Source organism: Camelus bactrianus, chromosome 6 (genome assembly GCF_048773025.1).
Source record: "Camelus bactrianus isolate YW-2024 breed Bactrian camel chromosome 6, ASM4877302v1, whole genome shotgun sequence".
NCBI classification, from domain to species: domain Eukaryota; kingdom Metazoa; phylum Chordata; class Mammalia; order Artiodactyla; family Camelidae; genus Camelus; species Camelus bactrianus.
The window spans coordinates 42736991-42758528 of record NC_133544.1 but is presented as its reverse complement, the minus strand read 5'-3'; the positions used below and the strand labels follow the sequence as shown (position 1 = coordinate 42758528).

Sequence of the window (21538 nt, the reverse complement as noted above, 5' to 3'; positions counted from 1 at the left end):
GGACAGTGATTTTGATTTATTACGTCTGTACCCAGAGCACTTCCTGCGTAGAGAAGTCTCTCAAGAGTATAGGTGACATAAAGGGAGGAGTGAGCGGTGAAAGAAGGGATATGTCTGCTCCCCACGGGCCGGGCCACTGGCCCCCCAAGGCTGCGGGTACCCTGAGCCCCGTCCAGCGGGGGCCACCCTCCCAGCCTGTCCGTCACACCCTGGGAGCCTCTGGCTCTCCCCCGGCGCAGGACTCACCTTTAGCTTGTGCTCGTGCTCCTTGTTGACGCGGGCAAGCAGCTGGGCTTTCCGCCTGTTGAGGGCGTCGATGAGGGCGTCACACTGGGCCACCAGGCAGGCTTCGAACTCCACGCTGTTCTCCTGCACGAGAGGGCACAGCTCTCAGCTGCGAGGTGCCTGGGCGCCCGGGGCTGCTGGAGACAGCAGGGCTCCTGGGCATCTGCAGGGCCGCGGTCCTGCTGCAGGGAGGAGCCCTGTCCACCATGCACAGCTGCTTCTTGTAAACAATGGAATGAGTTTCACGCCACAGTGGTAGTGTTCCACTTTAAATTTAGATCCAAAGGGATAAATATTCTTTAATACATTTATTTTTTATCAAAAGGAAATCATCTCCTCTGTTTGAATTATATCAGGTAAAATCAAGTTTTAGTTTGTGGGGCTGAGCAGGAACCCTTTTGAGGGCTGGCCTATGCCCAGCTGTGCCTGGTGGGAGGTGGCGTGCAGAGAGGCTGGGCGTCTGAGGGAGCTGGGTATGGCTGAGGCACGAGAGACACAGAATCACTGAATTCAGGGGAAGAAAGAGGAAGGCGGATGGCAACGGCCTTCGATATTAAATAATAATCCAATGGCAGCAGAAATTTGTTAAGAATAATCACGGGCAAAAGCACTTGCTCTGTTCATTAAAGAAGCAAATAATAAGTGCAGGGAGGCAGTGAAGAACAGTCGGTATATGTAACAGGCATCTCTCGGCTGTGAAAGTCAGACCTGAACTAAGAGCTTGCTGGGGGCCAGTAACTATGTTCTAAATGGATTATAGCTTTCCCATGATGTTTACACTGAAAGCCGGGTCTAATTTTTTTACTTGATTTAAATCTATACGTGCTGTAGATATTTCCTTTAAGCAATTCTCTCACTAAATTATAAGTATTTGTTAAAGATAATATTTTTGCTAAGTTACATCTGTAATTTTGATTCTCAAACTATAATCTGAAAAACAATTGTAATTTACAGCAAATGAAAGCTGAATACTCCTCAGAGAGACACTAATGGCACTGAAAAAACAGCACTCAGCTGAGTAAACTGTGAACTTTTGGGGGCTGGAAAGGAAGGAAGAGCTTTGTCTATCAAATTTTAATTTGCTTCCAAAGTCATGAAGAATTGTGTCTCTTAATACAAGGATCTATGGATAGGTGTTAGGTCACTGTTTTCAAATGCTTTCAAAATTCCTCACATAAGGAGTATATTTGTAATCACTTGAACAGTGACTTCTACAAATGTTCAGCTTTGGCTTTCACGGCAATTGCTTTTGAGCTCACAGAAGTCCCCTGGAAAACATCATTTAAGAGCTCTCTATGTCTCGAGCAGGGTAATGTCGGGAGGGAGAGGGCAGTTTCTCCGTGGAAGCTCTGATTCAGAGTAGAAAGAAAGCTTTGCTCTGATGAAGAGACGAGGTGCAGAGGCAGGCCCGGGGCTGCAGATTTTATGCCAGCAAAAGCAAAGAAGGGACCAATTGATAAACTCTATTGCTTTGGGAAAGAGAAGGAAGTGTACAACTGTTGGCTTATTAGGGAATCAAAAGTTTTAACATGGGCCAGCATGCCAAAAAAGGGCAAAGAAATCAGCGTGAGATGCTTCGGAAGGGCTGGCTTCCATTTAAAAAGCCACTTCTGCCTTGACATGGGTTACATATTAACTCAGAAAACCAATTTACTGGAGGCCAGAGCTAAGGTTATTTCTGTGAAGTGAACCTCAAAATATAAGAACAATAAACAGCGTGGAAGGTCACCATTTTAGCATCCCATGCAATTTATGGCTTCTCCTGTTCAGCTGCAGTAGAGAATTCACAAGCCCTCAAATGCTGGCTGATCTTGATTATCGTGTCCAGATAAAGCAATCTGAAATAATAGTCTCCAGGAGATTACAGCTGAAAAATATTTAAGTACCTAAGTAGAGGAGAAGCATTATTATGGGATAGGAAGGAAGGAAAAAAAGGAAGAAAAAAAGAGAAAATGCGATCTTTTTGTTACCATTAGATGAGATATACTTATTGTACAGTGCTTTGGGAACCTATAGAGTTTAAAAAACTCAACAGTCATGACTCTGAATTCACAAAGAAATGGGTGTCTTTCTATGCACAGCAGTAGAGAATTAAAAGCTCAGTGTGGAAGATAGGGACTATTCGGAAGGTAGGGTGGTGTGGCTTGTTGGGAAAATGTAACCCCCTCGAAAAGGGATATATCTGAAGTTGCTCTCTATGTGTGTTTATATGTATCAGATGAGATAAGGCAGAAAAAAATATATAGGAAATTCCCCACAACACATAAAAATATGAGAAGACAGAGATAGTTCCCCCACTACACAGTTACATCTTGACCGTGCCGCTTGCCTTCAGTCTCAGGGGCTGCCAGTACCTGGATCTGCTGGACCATGTTGCGCAGCTGCACCAGGAACTCCTTGGCTTCCTTGGCCCTGTCCGACAGCCCGTTCAGCGCCTGGGAGAGCTGGCTCTGCAGAGACGAAGAAGGAAACCATGGAGTTACCATCGCATGAGGCAGCAACAAGGCCATGCAGGGTGGTTGTCATCCAAGACCCAAGAGTCCTCACTCTCCTCAGATTCCTCTTGTCTGAGCTGGGCCACTTGGCCAACATCTGTGCTTGAGGAGTCTGGCAATAACAGCGTCCAGGCTCCTTCCATTGGCTCCTGCAGAGTGTCCCCTCTGAAGCAGCGAAAACCTGTGGCCATTCCACTCAAAGACCCTTACCAGCTGATGTCTGCCTGGAATTTCCTCATCTCATTACTTAATGAATTCAGCAATAATTTATTTAATTTTAAATTTAAAAATCTATGAGTCAGACGATCTGATAATTAACAACATTATTTAGCCGAAAGAGCTACTGATCTGGGGTTGGGGCAGAAAGAATGAAGAGAGTCAAGAACAGGATGAGGAAAGGGAGGGGGCGAGCATGTATGATGCTCTGGGACCACTTAAATGTCATGACAGACACAAAGGGCAGGATGACGTTCCTCCCCATCAATGTCCTTTTCCTTCTCCCGAGTGCAGCCCTGCTGCGCTAGCTCCTCTCCACACCAGCCTCCCAAAGCAACATGTTCTCTCTTTCTGGTTTCCCACACCGCCCCATCCATGTGGGGAAGCAGTCCTGCTGGGAGGGTGCGGCAGGGGACACATGTCCAGGTAAGCACTTGCTTTCCCAGCCTCCTTGCCTGGCGCATGGGACACACTGCTAATTGATGAGACCAAAGTGGAAACTGGTTGGGGGTGGAAGGTCTGAGAAAGCTTCTGCTTTTTCTGCTAACGTGGTTCCAGTGTGGCTGGTGCAGCCTCTTCCCTTTTGTTCCTGACTTGATGGCAGAGGTCTTGTGACCCTCATGAGGAAAAGGCCAACACAGTACAGGAGGAGGGGTGAAAGGAGAAAGTGCCTGGGTTACGATGGCATCTCTCAGCAGCTGAACCAACGCCTGAAGTCTCCTACCACCAGGCTTCTTGTCATGTGGAGAGAATGGCCTCCCAGTTACATCCCCGTACTGGAGTTTTCTATTACTTGCTGCCGTTAACATTGTACTTGATACAAAATTCCTTCTCCTGAGAGCCTGGGCAAGTCCTTCCATCCTTCCTGCAAATTACAGGATAAACTCCCTTTCCCACAACACCTTCTTTGAAAACTAAAGCCCATTCTCCTCCTTGCCAACACAACGCCTCATGCACTCCTTCCTTTCAGTAAAAGAATAGAATCTTACAATTATATGTCTTGGTCCTGTGGATGATTTTCACTTATTTTTACATCATTAAATACGAAGTCGGGCACTGAATCACTTTAAAAATGTGCGTACCATGTGCTTGGTGGAAGCACTGTGGGATGGCAGAGAAAGCATAGGCTTTGGAAAGGTTCAAATTCTGGCCCCTTCTTAAGCAGGCCCTTGAGAAAGTCCCAGTGGACCCAATGAAAAAAGTGGGAATAATAATACCTTGTTAGTTGCATTACTGTGAGGGTTCAATGCATTCATCAGTGTGAAAGCTCCTGCTAGTAACGGACAGTCGTTAAGGGAAGCATTCCAAATTCCTAAATGCTGCCAGTTACTGGCTGTTCATACCTTACACATAGTTTTATGTCTCCATAAATGAGAAGAATACTACTCCTCTTGGGTGCTGTGGGCATCTTATGAGACACTGTATCTAAAGCCCAGAACCCTGCTGGCACATGGTGCAGGCTTAACACACATCTGCTGTTGTTGACTCTTATTCGCCTTCTCCCTTCCTGCTCACACACCTGCAGACTGATGTGGGGGATGGGGTCTGTAGGGCAGATTGCTGGTACAAGATCTGTTGGAAAATACCCTTCATCACTTGTGCTTTGATGGATGTACTCTGGGAGGCTAGACCAATACAGCTGAGGAAGGGAAAGCACAATCAGCCCACAGTTGCTTAAAGGGCTACTCAGTTATTTATTACTAGGTCCCAGGTGCACTACAATTTGGGGTAAAAGTTTTCTCCTCAAGACCTTTCGCAGGAGCCCAAGGGATGGAAGAGGGAAAGAGGGTCTCATTTGGAAGAGTGGGCAGTAGAATGAAGACATATCCTAAAGAGAAATTTTGTTCCTGCGGCTTTAGAACACATACTCCCTCTTTTCCTGAATGAGTCAGAGTTCGCTGGGCTACCAGTTTTCTTCCCCATTTGATTGTAACCTACACCTTAGTAACCACATTGGAGGTTTACGTAGAGAAACCAAATTCATTCAGCTACACAGAACCGGAGCTACCTGATTTCTTGTATTCCAGCCTTGCAATTATCTGTGTCTGTATAATGCAAGCTATACCTGACACCCAATAAGGATTATTGACCAGGTGCTGCTATATACTTAGAAAAAAATTATACTATAGTAGATAAAGAGTGCTGGCCTCATCCACTCCCTAGATTTTATATAGCAAAGCAGTAAGTAAACTGCAAAACTCAATTTATTTGCAGATTTCCTCCCTTTGTGTCTATGTTCAGCCTTCTACCTGGCTAATAATTGTGCTGGTATTTGATAAACAACTGCACTATAAGATAAAGATCTAGAAACCTTTCTCTTAAGTTTTGTCACTTTGTAGAAACTGAGCAGGAGACAGCCTTGGAAACTGTTTATCACTAGAAAATGCCCTTCTTGTGAGGATTTATATGTGCATTGCTTTTATTGGACAGTCTTTTGATCACATTTATAAGCTACATCTGATATAGGAGAACATTATTATTGATTGATTTTGTTTCCCAGAAGAATTTAAATTCCTGCTATATGTTAGCAGAAATGTTCTGTATTCAGCACCACAGACCAGCCCTGTGAATTTATACGAGATACAAATATTTAGTGTGTGTTTTCGTTACAGCATCCTTGGCAGTACGTGTAGCCATTAGAAGATGTTTATAATGCCTAAGCAATGACATTCTGATTTCTTGGATGTTTGTTTTCCAATTTACTGAAAAGGTGTCATGATCCAAAAGTGAACAGGAGTGGGAAAATGATGTAGCCAAAGCAGCGCTGACAGATTTCCAGTCCAGAGCTCAGAGCATGCTCAGAATAACTGAAATTGCCTGGAAAGATGACAAGTTGTTCGGAGCTTGAAGGAGAAAAACAAAGAACTCTGCCTCCTGCCTACCTTTTCTCCCTCCAACTGTTTTTCCCCTCCAATTTCCACCCTTTTCTGGCTCCCCTAGCCTCCCAAAGGAGCGCATATGATAAGAGATCGGTCCCCTGTGGAGGGTGTTTCAGAACCACAATTATTTAGGCTCAGCAAACGGGTAACGAATTCAGTCTGTCCTAACCAACCCCCTCTGTGCCTCTGTATCCTCCTAGCTGCCGCACCTTCCCAGACAGGCCAAGTCTCCTTTCCTTTCCCTGCTGTGAACATTACTCATCTGTCATTTCCCCCTCAATTTACTACGAATATTGGATGGAGACAAATTGGGACAAATGAAAGGAAGCTTCCTGGCTGTCTGAGATTTGAAGTTACAGGCACCAGATGGGTCAAAAAGGATCAGCCAAAGAATTGGTACAAAATAGATGAGGCAGCAAATATGCAACAGCAGCTTGATGGCCCCGAAAATGACCGTGCTGCCTCCCTGGGCAGCTCCGACAAGTGCTCGCCACTCAGGACTGTGGCCCACGCCTCCCCCTTCCCAGGTACCAAGGGCAGCACGAAACACAGAAGAAAAGTGACAATTGACGCAATGTGATTCTGAAGAAAGCCCCTCCCATCCCCCAGGAGAGTAACACTCTTTCTCAAAGAAATGCTGATTTTTGAGTCTCACTACATTATTGACATTATATGATTAAAAACTAAAAGCAAGAAATAATTACAACATATTGGTCATTTCTTATGAGCCAGGAATTCTGATGTGTGCTTTTAATCCCAATCTCCAGCCTGCCATTTTGCAGAGGCTCAGAGGTATGGATATTCCTGAGTTCAGGTTTTACCACTCACATACACAAGAGCCAGAACACAAACCCTCATCTGATTCCAAAGTTGTGCTCTTGCTTCGGCCTCCCGAGAAGAGAATTCCTTCCTTGCCCGCACAGGAGGAAACAGAAACAACCCATGATGAGAGCATGTTAACACCCAAGAAGGTGAGTTAATGAGGGGATTAGGATTATGGGGGAATGTGATTATGCTTAACAGTCAGATAATATATAATCCTTAGTATGGCTAGTCACCCTATGGGTCAGTCAACTTTCTTCCTGCATAAAGTTTTCTAGTGAATTTTATTTTATTTTTCATATCACTTTATTTATTTTTATTTTATTAAAAATTTTTTTGGTGGTGGGGGGAGGTAATTAGGTTTATGTATTTATTTTTTAATGGAGGTACTAGGGATTGAACCCAGGACCTCATTCATGCTAGGCACACACTCTACCACTGAGCTATATACTACCTCCTTCACTGAATTTTAAAAGGATCCCTGTCAGAGAGGAGTCTCATAGGAGAGGGCCAGAGGCTTTGGGTTGGGGTCCAATGCTGGCTTTATCACCTACTGATGTGAGATCTTGGGCAGGGACTGGGCTGAGTGTGGAATGAGATTAAGGAATGAGAATTCACAGAGTGACCAGTACCTGGGGAACCTTCAAGCTGAGCTGCCCAAGGGGCCTGATTCTCCTTCTAGCTAAAACTTCTATTTTTCCTGTCTGTACCTTCCCTGCCCCCATGAAGGGCTCTTTCCTCTGGCTTCTCTGTTGGTGGAAGATCCTGGATCTATTGTAGCCTCAGCTCACTGTAGGTAGCTGGGTGAGAGGCTGGGCTGCCTGGAGACGCCACCCTGTCCCTTAGCCTAACAGCAGGGCTGGGGCAGTGAACATGCTGCGATTTGCAAACTGAGTAGCTGGGCTGGGAACTGAAACACACAAAATAGGGACAAGAGTATGCATGTGAGTGTGAGAGCATGTGAGTGTGTGTGTATGAGATAGCTCATCAGTGGAGTATGGGGAGGCTCTTGGCTTTGGAGGAGGTTTGTATCCGCGGAGTCTTATAGGTAGGGCCTTGGTTCACTAAAGTGCTGCTTATTGCTAATTGGTTGTGACAAAGATTCTCTCCTTGACCAAACTCTAGCCAGGCTCCTCTGAGCCCTCTTCTTGATTTTATAGGCCTCAACTGTGGCCTATAAGACTTGAATAAACACTAACATAATCTTAACAGCTCAAGTCTTAACAGCTCAAGACTGCATCCCTCTTGCGTGACCCTAGTTCCCCTTAAAGTGTCTGTCTGAGAAAACTCAAGGCTGACTAAAAAATTTACTGTTGTTGTAGCCAACATGTGAAGACAGGAACCCCCACCCCCACCCTTCCCAGTCTCTGTGGGAAGGTGGGAGCCTATCCTCAGTAAGCACCAGTTAATAAACTCAGATGTGTTTCACACACCAACCCCCTTCCCACTTTATAATTTTTCACATTCTTGACTCTACTGAGCCCCTGCTCACCCCTTCCCTAGTCCTTCATTCTCTCTTTAAAATGTCCAATCACCTCTGTGCAATTCAAAGTTGAGTTTAGTTCACCTTGGACTCTTTCCCCTACTGCAACAGTATATTACAGATTAAAACCTGTCCTCACCCCTTTAACTAGTGTCCGGCTTTGTTTTGCTTTGACAGCAGCTGGCCCTGGCTCTGACCCTTCAGCAGGCCAGGTTAAGCTTTAAGGATGAGTAAGGAAGCACATCAGCAGCAGACCCAGACCCCCTGGCCTGAGCGGGCACGTCTCTCACAGTCTCACCATTTCAATTGTGAGCCTGACCCAAAAGCTATGTGGAGGACAGAAAGAAGGAAGACTTCATGCATTTTTAATCTAATACACAGTTACATATAATCCCCTTCCCCATTTCCCAGTGCTACCTCCATACACAAGCACACAGACGTTCACACCAAAAGCTAGCGCCATTTACTCTCTTTTCTATAATGATTCAAATCCAAATATTCTGTTCAGCCACTCTTTAAGCCATAAACATGTACCAGAAATGCCATTATTTCATCAGATAGTAGCAATTAAAAGAGACAGGGCAATGGGGACTGATATGGCATTGAGGTTAAGAGGATGGACTTTAAAGTCAGATGGACTTGGGTTGTTTTTTTTTTGACATATAAATGTACAACACTGTGTAAGTTACAGATGTACAATATAATGATTCACAATTTTTAAAGGTTGTACTTCACTTATAGTTGTTATAAAATACTGGCTATGTTCCCTGTGTTGTACAATGTGTCATTGTAGCTTATTTTATACATAGTAGTTTGTAACTACTAATCCCCCACCCCTAGATTGCCTTGCCCTCCTTCCCTCTCCCCACTGGTAACCACTAGTTTGTTCTCTATATCTGTGGATCTTTCTTTTTTTTTTTAAAAAACATTCACTAGTTTGTTGTATTTTTTAGAATCCACATCTAAGTGACATCATACAGTATTTGTCTTTTTCTGTCTGACTTATTTCACTTAGCATAACACCTTCCAAGTCCATCCATGTTGTTGTAAATGGCAAAATTTCTTTCTTTTTTATGGCTGAATATATAGATTGCTTATATATACCACATCTTCTTTATCCATTCATCTGTTGATGGACACTTACATTGCTTCCATATTTTGGCAATTGTAAATAATGCTGATAATGAACATTGGGGTGCATGTATCTTTTTTCCATTTTTTCCATTTTTTTAATTGAGCAATAGTTATTTTACAATGTTGTGTCAAATTCTAGTGTAGAGCACAATTTTTCAGTCATTCATGAACATATATATATTCATTGTCACATTTTTTTTTCACTATGAGCTACCACAAGATCTTGTATATTTTCCCCTGTGCTATACAGTATAATCTTGTTTATCTATTCTGCATTTTAAAATCCCAGTCTGTCCCTTCCCACCCCCTGCCCCCTTGGCAACCACAAGTTTGTGTTCTATGTCTATGAGTCTGTTTCTGTTTTGTATTTATGTTTTGTTTTGTTTTTAGATTCCTCCTATAGCGTTCTCATGTGGTATTTTTCTTTCTCTTTCTGGCTTACTTCACTTAGAATGACATTCTCCAGGAAGATCCATGTTGCTGCAAATGGCGTTATGTTGTCAGTTTTTGTGGCTGAATAGTATTCCATAATATAAATATACCACATCTTCTTTATTCAGTCATCTGTTGATGGACATCTAGGCTGCTTCCATGTCTTGGCTATTGTAAATAGTGTTGCTATGAACACTGGGGTGCAGGTGTCATTTTAAAGTAGGGTTCCTTCTGGATATATGCCCAGGAGTGGGATTCCTGGGTCATATGGTAAGTCTATTCCTAGTCTTTTGAGGAATCTCAGGGTGCATATATCTTTTTGAATTAATGTTTTTGTTTTTGTTTGGATATATACCCAAGAGTGAAATTTCTGGATCATATGGTAGTTCTATTTTCAGTTTCTGGAGAAACTTTCATACTGTTTTCCACAGTGGTTGCACCAATTTACATTCCCTCCAACAATGTACAAGGGTTCCCTTTTCTCCACATACTTGCCAACACTTGTTATTTGTGTTCTCTTTGATGATAGTCATTCTGCCAAGTGCAAGGTGATATCTCATTGTGGTTTTGATTTGAATTTTCCTGATGATTAGCTATGTTGAGTATCTTTTCATGTGCCTGTTGGCCATTGGACTTCCTCTTTGGAAAACTGTCTATTCAGGTCTTCAGCCTATTTTTTAATTGGGTTGTTTGTTTTTTGATGTTGAACTCTATGAACTGTTTACATATTTTTGATATTAACCCCTTGTCAGCCATATCATTTGAAAATATTTTCTCACATTCAGTAGGTTATCTTTTCATTTTGTTGATGGCTTCCTTTCCATCAACAAAAGCTTTTAAGTTTAATTAGGTCCCATTTGTTTATTTTCACTTTTATTTCCTTTACTTTAGGAGACATATCCAAAAAATATTGCTACAATTTATGTCAAAGAGTTTTCTGTCTATGTTTTCCTCCAGGAGTTTTATGGCTTCAGGTCTTACATTTAGGTCTTTAATCCATTTTGAGTTTATTTTTGTATATTGTTGTAATTTCATTTTTTTACATGCAGCTGTCTAGTTTTCCCAGCATCACTTATTGAAGAGACTGTCTTTTCTCCATTGTATATTCTTGCCTCCTTTGCAGATGGACTTGGGTTTAACTCCTAGCCTTTTATTAGCTGTGTGACCATGGATGCTACCTAATCACAGTGCATACTGTGGTGCTCTGCCCAGATTCCCTTTCATGGCTGATGCATCCTTATTGCAGCTGGGTATAGTCACTGTTGATAGATTAAACAAGGAATTGCTCTTGGCCATAGGAAACTGAATTGCTCAAGGCTATGCCCACTTCCAGGGGTATTCCATGGCTAGGGACTGGCTAGAAGCCCCTTGCCTTGATTTGAGAAAAATCCTGAAGGGCCATCCCAGCTCTGGAACTCCCTGCAGGATTGGCTAAAGCCCATTCAGGTCACCACCTCCCTCTGCTCAGTCCTGGCCATCTCACTTCCTTGTAGGTGGGTCTACTGAGACCACTGAGCAACTAACCATCCCTACGCAACTCTCTGAATCTGTGTCCAGGGAACCCCCACTTATAATACAATTTTCTAGGCTTTAGTTTCCTCAACTTCAGCATGAGGATAATAACAGTATCTGCATCAATGAACTCTGGTGAGGATTATATGACATTATGTATATAAAGTTCTTCTATACAAAGCCTGGCATATTGTAAGCACTTAATAAGTAGTATTGTTTATACAGTAAGATACATATATATACATAAATCATTAAAACCCTATTGTCATACCACATGTCCCAGTTTGGGGTTTGGTCAATTATAATTATCCAGACAGTGGGGTATGCTGTTTTATTGTTTGTTCCCTCCCCATCTTTGCCCAGGACTTGGAGCTCCTCCTGTAGATAGAGCATGTGTCTCTGCCCCATTGTCCTACTTGGCCATGTGATTTGCTTTAGCCTAAAAAGTCACTGAGATTTTCTGCCAGCTCTTTTGTTCTCTCCTTTTGTCACACAAATCCAGGGATGTATTGATAAAATGACTCTCAAGAAACAAAAACAACAAACAAATTTTGATTTGTAGTGTTTGGCAATTTCCATGGTGTAAATACACAGTTGATTTTAGGCCATCAACATGGCACTACTGAACAGAGTTGGGAAGAGATGTATACCATCAACTCTTTTGAGCTGTGGGCTGGTATGAGCCAGGTCAGCATGCCAGAGGGCATATTCCACACAGTGGCTCTAGGCCTCAGAAAAAAGACATGTAGAATGGAATTTCAGACTGCTTCTTATGATGTAATAAGAGCAAGAAATAAACTTTTGTTTTATAAGCTGCTGAGACTTGGATGGTTTTTTCTTACTGCAGCAAAACTGATTAATACAAGATAGGTATTATAATTTTCCCTTCATGACTTATTAATTTAATCTATAATCACAGAGTTTCACCATGGACCAGGTACAGTGATTCATGCTAAGGAAACAATGATAAAGAAAGTAGACACAATCCCTTCCCTCATGGAACCGCCATTACAGTGATTACAGTGAAACTACCACCATTCTGAGCTTAATAATGTCCATTTAAAAGTTCTCTCCCATAGGTGCCCTAATGAAGCAGAAGACGACTGGAATATTTTAACAATTAACGGAAAAGTAGCTCCTCCAACTCTCAGGGAAAATGAGAAGTACTTGCTTTCCAAGTAAGACATAGCGAGTTCTGGCTGGAGTTTGAATTCCAGAAATACTCTGTACAGTCTTTATCCACCAAACTTCAGATATTTCTCCATCTTAGACAGAAAACTCTTAAATGGGAGATGCAAATCAACATGGCAGGGTTTTTCAGCAATAAGATAGAGGAGCCACTTTTTGCCTCAGAGCAGAGCAAAAAAACAGTTGCCTCACCCCAGTGTTCACAGTTTCTCAGGGAAAATTGATTTGCCATGTCTCTATGGCTTTTACTTAAAATGCTGGAAGCTGTGAAAGAATTTGTGCAGCCACTGTTGTGACTGAAGGCATGAAACTGTAATAAAGCAGCAGGCACACAGGCTGGAAGGTCAACACCACTCTGCCCAAGGCTCCGGCAGACAGCATGCCTTTCTATGGATAGTCTAAACCATGATGTGTGTGTTGTTAGGCAGTTACTAAGTTTTTATAGCTGAGGATCAAAAAACATGCCTTCTTTGGGCTAAGCCTTTGTGTAAATATTGGATTTTACATCCCAGAGATGAACCATAGGACAGATCTCCTTTGTGTGTATGTTGCCTTTTCTCTCAGGAGAATTCTAGGGCCCCAACTGGCAGGTCTGAGTCCTTTCCCAGAAAGCTCTTTTCTCTCTGGATCCCCCCAGCTGCCTTCACATTCACACGGGCCTGTCATGTTCTTCCAGGTGGTATAGCACTCCACTTTGTCTGCTACTACCAGGGGACAGTTTTAAGACAAGCAAAACAGATTTGAGATCTATGAATTTTCAGTTCTCTGTAGTATTTAAATGCCCCATATAGTAGAAACTCCCAGTTCTACAATAAGGGGTTTTCACTAAATAGTTTAAAACATGCTCTTAGAAATATATATGAAAAGGTTAAAAAAAAATCACTGAACTATTTTTCGTATAGAAATGCTTTGTGTTTTTTCAGAGACTTCAGTGTCCAAAACAGGAACGACTTCTTATTTATCCCTTCAAGTTTCTGATGAGGAGAACTGGTGAGAGTAAGACTTTATTTGTCTTAAGAAATAGATTTTCCCATCTTTATTTCGAAGGCAGAACATGCTCATTTCAGAAAAATCAGAAAATAAAAAGACTTAGAAGAGAGAAAGAAAACCCTCAATCTCACCAGAGACACACTGCTACTAGCCTTGATAATTAACCCTTGATGTTTATATTTTGACATTTTGTATACACTTATAGTCAGATATGTATGTCTCCATATAATGCATGTCAACAAAACTGAGATCATGTCATATACCCATTGTTGTCTTGGAATCTGCCCCTTTCACTTAACATACTCTGAATATTTTTTCCATCTGACTAGATATGCTACTGCCTATCCAACTATATAGTAACCACACGACACTTTGATAACATTTACTATGTGGTAGGCACTGCTTACAAATCTTTACACATATTAACTCCTTTATATTTCACAAAATAACCCAGCAAAAGTGGGAAATATTATTATTCATATTTTTATAGGTTATAGAATGAAGGCAAGGGAGGTTAAGTGGTCCAAAGCCACAAAGCTGTTAAGGAGCAGAGCAGGGAAGCCTGTGGCCAGAATCTACACTGTTCACTGATAAACTGTAGGGTAGCCTATTGTGTAGGTGCATTGTAATTTATTTAACTAACCTCCTAGTTTAGGATATTTAGTTTGTTTTCATCTTGTTGCAAAGAGCTGAAATGAAATTCATGTAGGAAATATTTGAACACATTTTTGATTATTCCCATTTCCAAAAGTAAAATTGCCTGATCAGCAAACTTTCACATTTAGGGGGTTTTGAAAATCATATTGTCCCTAGGTGATCATCTAATATACACTCCTGCTGAAGGTGATATATAGGCAAGTATTCTTGCCTATATAACTCACTCCAAATATTATCATTTATATTTATTTTTGTAATCATAAGCAAAAAATGGAATCTCATTTTTAAATTTTGCATTTTAAAATTACCAAGGTTAGGGGGTGGGGTGAGTTTTTTTTCAAAAGCATCTTATTGATCTTTCCCTAGTTAAGGTGTCAGCTCCCACTGGTATTATTTGTGAGGCCCTTAGAAGAGTTCCTAGCCCATGGGATGCTACCTAAATGTTACACAAACTAGTTTCTTCCTACTGCTGATGACCGGGCAAGGCTGTCCTCACCACACGTGTTTGCTTACCACAAAAGCCTTAGGGGCCCAAAGCTGGAAAATGATCTGGAAAATTCAAATGGCCTTTTGGAGAGGAAGCGAAATCATAGATTACTAGTCTTAATAGATTATGGTCAAATGTCTGGCTCACAAAATCTCTACTCTTTTGAATTTATAGTCATTATTTTGTGGACAGATACAAGTACACAACATCTGGTAAACATGCAATGGGCAGACAAGAAGAATATACTTTCTTATTACAGGAGAGGATATGTATAATATAAACATGATATGTATAATATAAACCTTTGTAACACATTTGTAAACATAATTGAATGTGTTAATTGGGTTATTCAGATACCGTATATTTTGTCCATTATTTGTCTACTTGACTTATAATATTCTAAAATAAACAGGTAATCAAATTCCCCACAAGAATCGTGTTCTCCTATATTTTTAGGAGTTTTTGCCTTCTTTTTCTGTGGCTTCATTGTTTGTTATACTTTCTTTATATCTTTAACATTAGATCTTATCCTTCTATGTTTCACTTAGTTCTTTTGGTTTTGAACTCCATTTCATTTGATATTACTTTATATACCCTCCTGTCTCTCTCTCATAAAGTTTTGCTCATTTATTTTAAAATTACATTTGTTTTTATCTCAATCTGATGGTTTTTTCATTATCATAAGGAAATTTGGGCTATTTACATTTATTGTATTAATTGATATAGTTGGCTTTAGTCCATCAATATTATATATATTTCTATTTGCTACAATCTGTTTTTCCTTTTTTAAAAAATGTGTGGCTTTATCACATTTCTTTTACTATTTTAATCCCACTCACCAATGAATTTGGATGTTTTGCTATGCTTTTCTCCTTTGCAAGCTGTTACCTTCCCATCTTTTATCACACATAAACTTACACCTGTCCATTACTAAGTCAAAATTAAGTAATAATTTTGATTCTCCTTTCTCACTACAGTCCTGCAAGTGTTCCACTTAATGCATCTCTTGGAAATTCAGAAATACCATTCAAAATAACCCTTGAATCAAACTGGAAGTTGAAACTGAATTCATAAATTACCTAGATATTAATGAAGAGAAATAGGTTATGAAAATATATTACTTAAAAAATATGACTATTTGGACTAGGTAGGAAACCTAAATAAATACTCTTCATAACTTTGTTCCCACTAGAAATACTGTTCTTAGATGGAACTTGGAAAACCAGCAACATTTTCTCCCCTGTCCCTATCCTGCACCTTCTAGACCCAGAACAGAATCCTTCCCACTTCTAACACAATTTCAAAGGTAAATCACAATGGTGGCCAGATTATAAAAGAAAGAAGAGGCTTTTTTTTGCACTTAAGTGCTTACATCAGGATGGCTCTGGATGACTGTTCTTATGTTCTGAACATTCAATAATTTCAGTGTCTTTTTTCCCAGTATTAAGTTGTGACTTGCATGGCAAGATACAGTGGTCTCTCTCTATCTCTTTTAAAAATATTTTTCATATTTCATCTATCTTTGTAGATAGATCAAGCACCTCCAAAATACAAACATCAAAGAATAGCTCACTTGGCTAAGCAAACCTGTAACTGAGATCGAAGTTACAAGTTTCCTTTAAACTTCACTGGGAAACAAATACAATGGGCGGCATTACCACCTATTTCTCAGCCTTTGGGACACCTTGGGAGGAATAAAAGCCACATTTGTGGCACCTATACCATTAAGCAGCATTAATGAATGTTCACTCCAAGGGAGCACCTGTGCCTCAGCAGCGTCACTGAGAGCCGGGGTCAGACACCAGAATCAGGGTGACCAGGTTCGATCCCTGGGTATTGATTCTGTTTCTTGATGTAGTAGGAAGACTAATGGCCCCCAAAATGTCCACGCCCAAATCCTCAGAATCTGTGTTATCTTACCTTACGTGGCAAAAAGAACTTTGCAGATGTGAGGAAGGTTATGGACTTTGGGGAGATCAGCCTGGATTATCTTGATGCACCCATTCTAATCAATCACACGAGTCCTTAAAAGTAGAAGACCTTCTGGGCTACAGTCAATGAGAGAGAGAGTGACTACAGAAGAAGGATCAGGGAGAAGCCATACTGCTGGCTCTGAAGTTGGCCGTGAGCCAATGGGTGCAGGCAGCCTCTAGAAGATGGAAAAGGCAAGGAAACAGATTCTCCTCAGAGTATCCAGAAGGGAATCAGCCCTGTGTGTTGGACTTTGAACGTACAGAAATACAAGATACAAGATCCACATTGTTTTAGGTCATGAAGGTTGTGGAAACAGAAACCTAATACACCTGAGAAGGCAGTCAGTCGGGAGCCCAATGCTTACTCCCTTGGGCAAGCTTCCAAAGGAAAGTAGCATGGCCACAAAGAAGAAGAAGAAGCTGGCCCACTGAAATCTGCGGACACATTTCAAGGTTGAGTTAAGGAACAAGAAATGGCTATTCAGCTCTTTTCATACACATCTGAAGTTTCTGAGGCACTTGACCTCCTGGTAATCTAGAAGTTCTGTGAGACTGAGCTAGCTCAACAGCCCTATGGCTAATCACCAAGGTGAGGTTTCCCCATCAGGCTGGAGGCAGCTATTGAATTTCAGCTATTTTAAAATAGGGACAGGGAATAGATTCTTGGTCTCGTCAGAGCTAGTGGCTATTGTTCATTTCAGAAGCCTAAAAGGACATGTGTTTTGGATACCAAAGTGCTCCTATCTACTTCAGCCTGTTGTGATCATCAGTTTAAGGCTACCCTGGAATTTCAGCTCACCTTGAACTTCTATTTATCTTAGAAAAGCTACTGTTTTCAAAGGCATGGGGTCATTGGGAGGCTAGGAAATGTTAATCACAACATCTACATTTTAATGCTAACCTCAGGACCCCACTACAACATTGAGGCAGACATCAGCACAGCTTCTTTGAAGAGTTTCTTTAGAAAAAAGGGCACACAAGGAGAGACCACTAGACTGACAACACTGAGTGCTGGTGAGGGTGGAGAGCCTCACATGTTCTAGTAAGAGTTAAAATGGCAAAACCACTTGGGGAAACTGATGCTTCCCAGTAAAGTGAAATACACACCCACCCTACATGACAGCATTTGTCCACAAAAGACTTAGATTAAATGTTCATAGCAGCTTTATAATAGCCCCAAGCTGGAAACTGCCCAAATGTCTGTCAACAGTAACATGAATAAATTCCATATATTCATACAATAGAATACTGCTCAGCAATGAAAACATTCAAAGTAATGATATATGCAAAACATAAATGAATTTTAAAACACTATATTAAGGAGGGAGGGTATAGCTCAGTGGTAAATAACATGTTTAGCATGCGTAAGATCCTGTGTTCAATCCCCAGCATCTCCATTAAAAAAATTAAAAAATAAATAAACCTAATTACCACCCCCCAAAAAAAACATACCATGTTGAGCAAAAGAAGACAGACACACACAAAAAATACAAACTGTATTTATGTGAAGTTCGAGAACGGGCAGAACTGATCTATCATGATGCAAGTCAGGAGAATGGTAACCTTGGTAGGTGGGGAGAGTAACTGGAAATTGTTTTGGAGAAATTCTCCGATATGTTCTACACCTTTATCTGGGTGGTAGTTATATATACATATATATATGTGTATATACATGCATACATATATAAGTATATTTATATATGTAGAGGTTTATTGAGCTGTAAATTTAAGATTTGTATATTATATTGTAAATACTTAATGCTTTTTTAAAATGGGCATTTTTTCCCCCAAGAATAAATTCTCCTTGTATATAATTAATCTTTCTTAACTAAGACCCAATGCTGTGTAGAAAAAAATAAGTATTTTTTTCAGATAGCCTTGTCATTTTTTCAGTTGAATCTCTGAATTTAAACAGACACCTACAAACCCCTCGAGAATCTGATACCTGACTCCTAGAAATATTTCACTCAATTATCTGGAATACCTGATATTGGAAGCTGTTGCTGCTTGGATGAAGACTGTCATCCCTCATGCCCTTCCCCTGGCCATGCTGTCACTTCTGTTGCAGACACCCCGCAGCACCTGAAATCTAGTCACATGGCAACTGCTAACTCTGGTCTGCATGCCCTCTCACAATGCCATCACTGTAATTTAAAGGATGTATCTGGTTGAACGCCCTTTAGGAGGAAATGTATGACTAATCTGAAAAGTGGTAAATTCTCAGAGGGAGCAGGAAGACTGGGGCCATGGAGTAAGAATTGGGATGACTCATAACACCTCTGCTGGTACCTCCACCCACCCTCAGAAATGTCTTGTCCTTTAGAAAGGCATAAATAAAGCTTATTTATACACATGTCTTTTCTAGTCAACTCAGGATGCCGTAAGTTCGTAGGAAGAAGAACTGGTATGCAGACTTGCTTGGTTTGACTATGAGTTTGAGATGCATACTCCTAACATTTAATTTATAAAACTTGAATATAAGGAAATTGCATAACTCTCCCTCTCACTACCATGGCTTCAATTAGTCTAAGAACAAACTAGAACACAATCTTATTCTAATAAATGATCTTCTTCACTGGCAAAACAGAAACTCTTTTGGTTATCTTTTGTGAGGGGGATTATCTTAAATAGCTTCTAAAACATATTTAGGGCTTTCCCCCCAGTATTGAAAGGTTTGTTAGAGTCCAGTATTTATAGGTCAATTTTTCATCCAAAGTAAAATTAATAGTGATCATCAATATTGTTCAGAAAAATGCATTGAAGCCATGTCTGATTCCTTTTCACCCTTTCCCTCTGCATCTTTGTCAATCCATCTCCAAAGCGAGTGAACTGCAACTCCAGCCTAGTGAAATTGGGATGGTTTCCATGACAACAGATTTTCGCTCTGCTGGTTAGGATTTAAGATTTGACTCCCACAGAAATAAATCTCACCATGGGAATTGGTTGATTTTGTAAACGACTAAATAACTGTGCAATCATTTCCAAAGAAAAGCCTGTTAAAAGCTTGCACGAGCAAGGGTGGGTTATGTGAGGTGACTGAATCTGCTGCTGACATCAGGCAGAGAGAGCAACGTGCAGGGAAAGGCCTGTTTGGAGCTGCAGCTTGCTCCATTCTGCACCCGCCAAGTGTGGGCGGCACAGCCTGGCTCTCCTGTGACTTTCAATGATGTTTTCATCCCAGGTAGAGGGAATAGATTGTAGAGCATCTCACAGCAAATGACAAGTGTTCACCCCCAAATGTCTTTCCTCCTTATTTCCAGAAACTATTAGTTCCTTGAAAAGATGAGATTCCCAGAGCTGTTCTTAAGTATGATATAAATTTAATTCCTTACTATTTCTTTGTTAAAATTAGGTGTTGCTGTTGTACAAGAATTCTTTTTTCTCTTTACCATCATTTCCTTCTTAATAATTTGTCTTACTTTTTCAATTAAAAATATAATTAAAATATCTCTCCTCTATATGAAAAATATATAGAAACATTTCCAGATTTTTAATTTTCTTTTAAAAGCCTAACATGATGTTAGTGTTTCAAATAATGTTTTATAAACATATTTCCCTAATAACATTTATACAAATCAAAATGGTTCATTCCAATTTGTAAAGAAAAAAAATCAATGCTATTAATCTAGCAGCATGTAATTAACAGAGTGAATTCCATTAACTCCATTCCTGAATCCATTAAGCCACGTTTCCTCTGAACAGTGGGACTTACTGCTGGAGAAGGAAGTTGTGTTGCAGTGAGGTGGTGTCCTCAGCAGAGATCTGAGGAGGGAATGAGTATGCAGCTTTGAATAAGGGTGCAGATTACTGAAGACTGTGATGAGGACCCTCTGCAAAGTGGGAACTTGATAGCTAAATCTACCCCTCCGTCCCCAGCACGTGATGCATTATGCTACATGAGCTGTTTTTATATGCCATTGCAAGTATTCCACAGCAATTCCTCAGTACCTGGCCTGTTATTGTCCCCACCCAGCAGAAAATAATTATGGTCATATCTGGTAAAGTCTGCCTCTCCATGTTGTGTGCCTTCCTTGTCCCCTCAGCTTGTCCCCTAATGCTAACTCTTCTCCCTCCTCGCAAAGCTTAGGAAGAACCTGATACCAGTTACGGAACAATGAACGGCCAAACATCCCATCATTCTTTCAGTGAAATTCATTCACATTAAAATTTTATCTAAACCAAAGATTTCCCTTTTAAATCTTTTATTTCTGTTGTCAAATGAAAGACTTTGTGTTAAGGGAACTTTTGATAATGTTGAGAAAAGTGGGAATAATTTTGGTGAAAAGGGGTCCTGAAATTACATTAGTTTTACAAACTTGCTGGCCATAAAGGAAAACCTGAAATCATCTTTTTAGGATGAAGCTTCTCTCCTCCCATTCCTCCCATGGAGGGTATCTTCTTTCTTAGGGCAAGAGCAGCCCTCTGGGGCCTTTGGAGACCCAATCCCACTGGCAGGTAAGGGTGTGAAGGAGCTAGTGTCCCTTCATCCTGAGCCTTTCCCAGGAGCCAATCGGAGCCTGCTCTGGTACAGACCTGCCTACTTCTTCTTCCAGACCTGTCCTCAACTCTCTCTGAGTGACCACAGGGCTGGCCGCCTCCTCTGTCACCTCTAATATATATATATATATATATATATATCTCACACATATAGATTCCTGGCATAAAACATTAGACTCATGGTTAATAATGTTTAAGAATTAACTTGCTTATATGAAGTCCTAAAATGCAAATACTACATCTCCTAGAGTGTTTGTACCTGAATTTCAGACTGAGAATGATGTTACTAGAGTGAATCAATTTTATGCCAATTGTCTTCCTGAATGCCTCTTCTGCCCATTTCTGGTTATATATTTAAAATGACAGAACTCAGGTCTGCTAATGGCTAATTGATTAGAGTTAAGTATAGAGAGAGGAGAAGTGTTGGGGAAGGAAGAAGCGAGCATGTGTAGAATATGTGGTCTCACGGGCAGAGGCCAGCTGAGACA

General features: G+C 40.8%; 1 protein-coding gene across 10 annotated transcripts in view; it reads right to left on the bottom strand.

Moving 5' to 3' along the window:
• Positions 1–21538, bottom strand: part of TRIM9 (tripartite motif containing 9) — a 104673-nt gene that overhangs the window by 46367 nt on the left and 36768 nt on the right. For all 10 annotated transcript variants that reach the window (XM_045504297.2, XM_045504299.2, XM_045504296.2 and 7 more), the window contains exons 2-3: positions 2640–2735; positions 247–369 (exon numbers count right to left, since the gene is read on the bottom strand). In XM_045504297.2, the coding sequence (XP_045360253.2) occupies positions 247–369; positions 2640–2735 (219 nt within the window). The remainder of the gene's footprint in view (positions 1–246; positions 370–2639; positions 2736–21538) is intronic.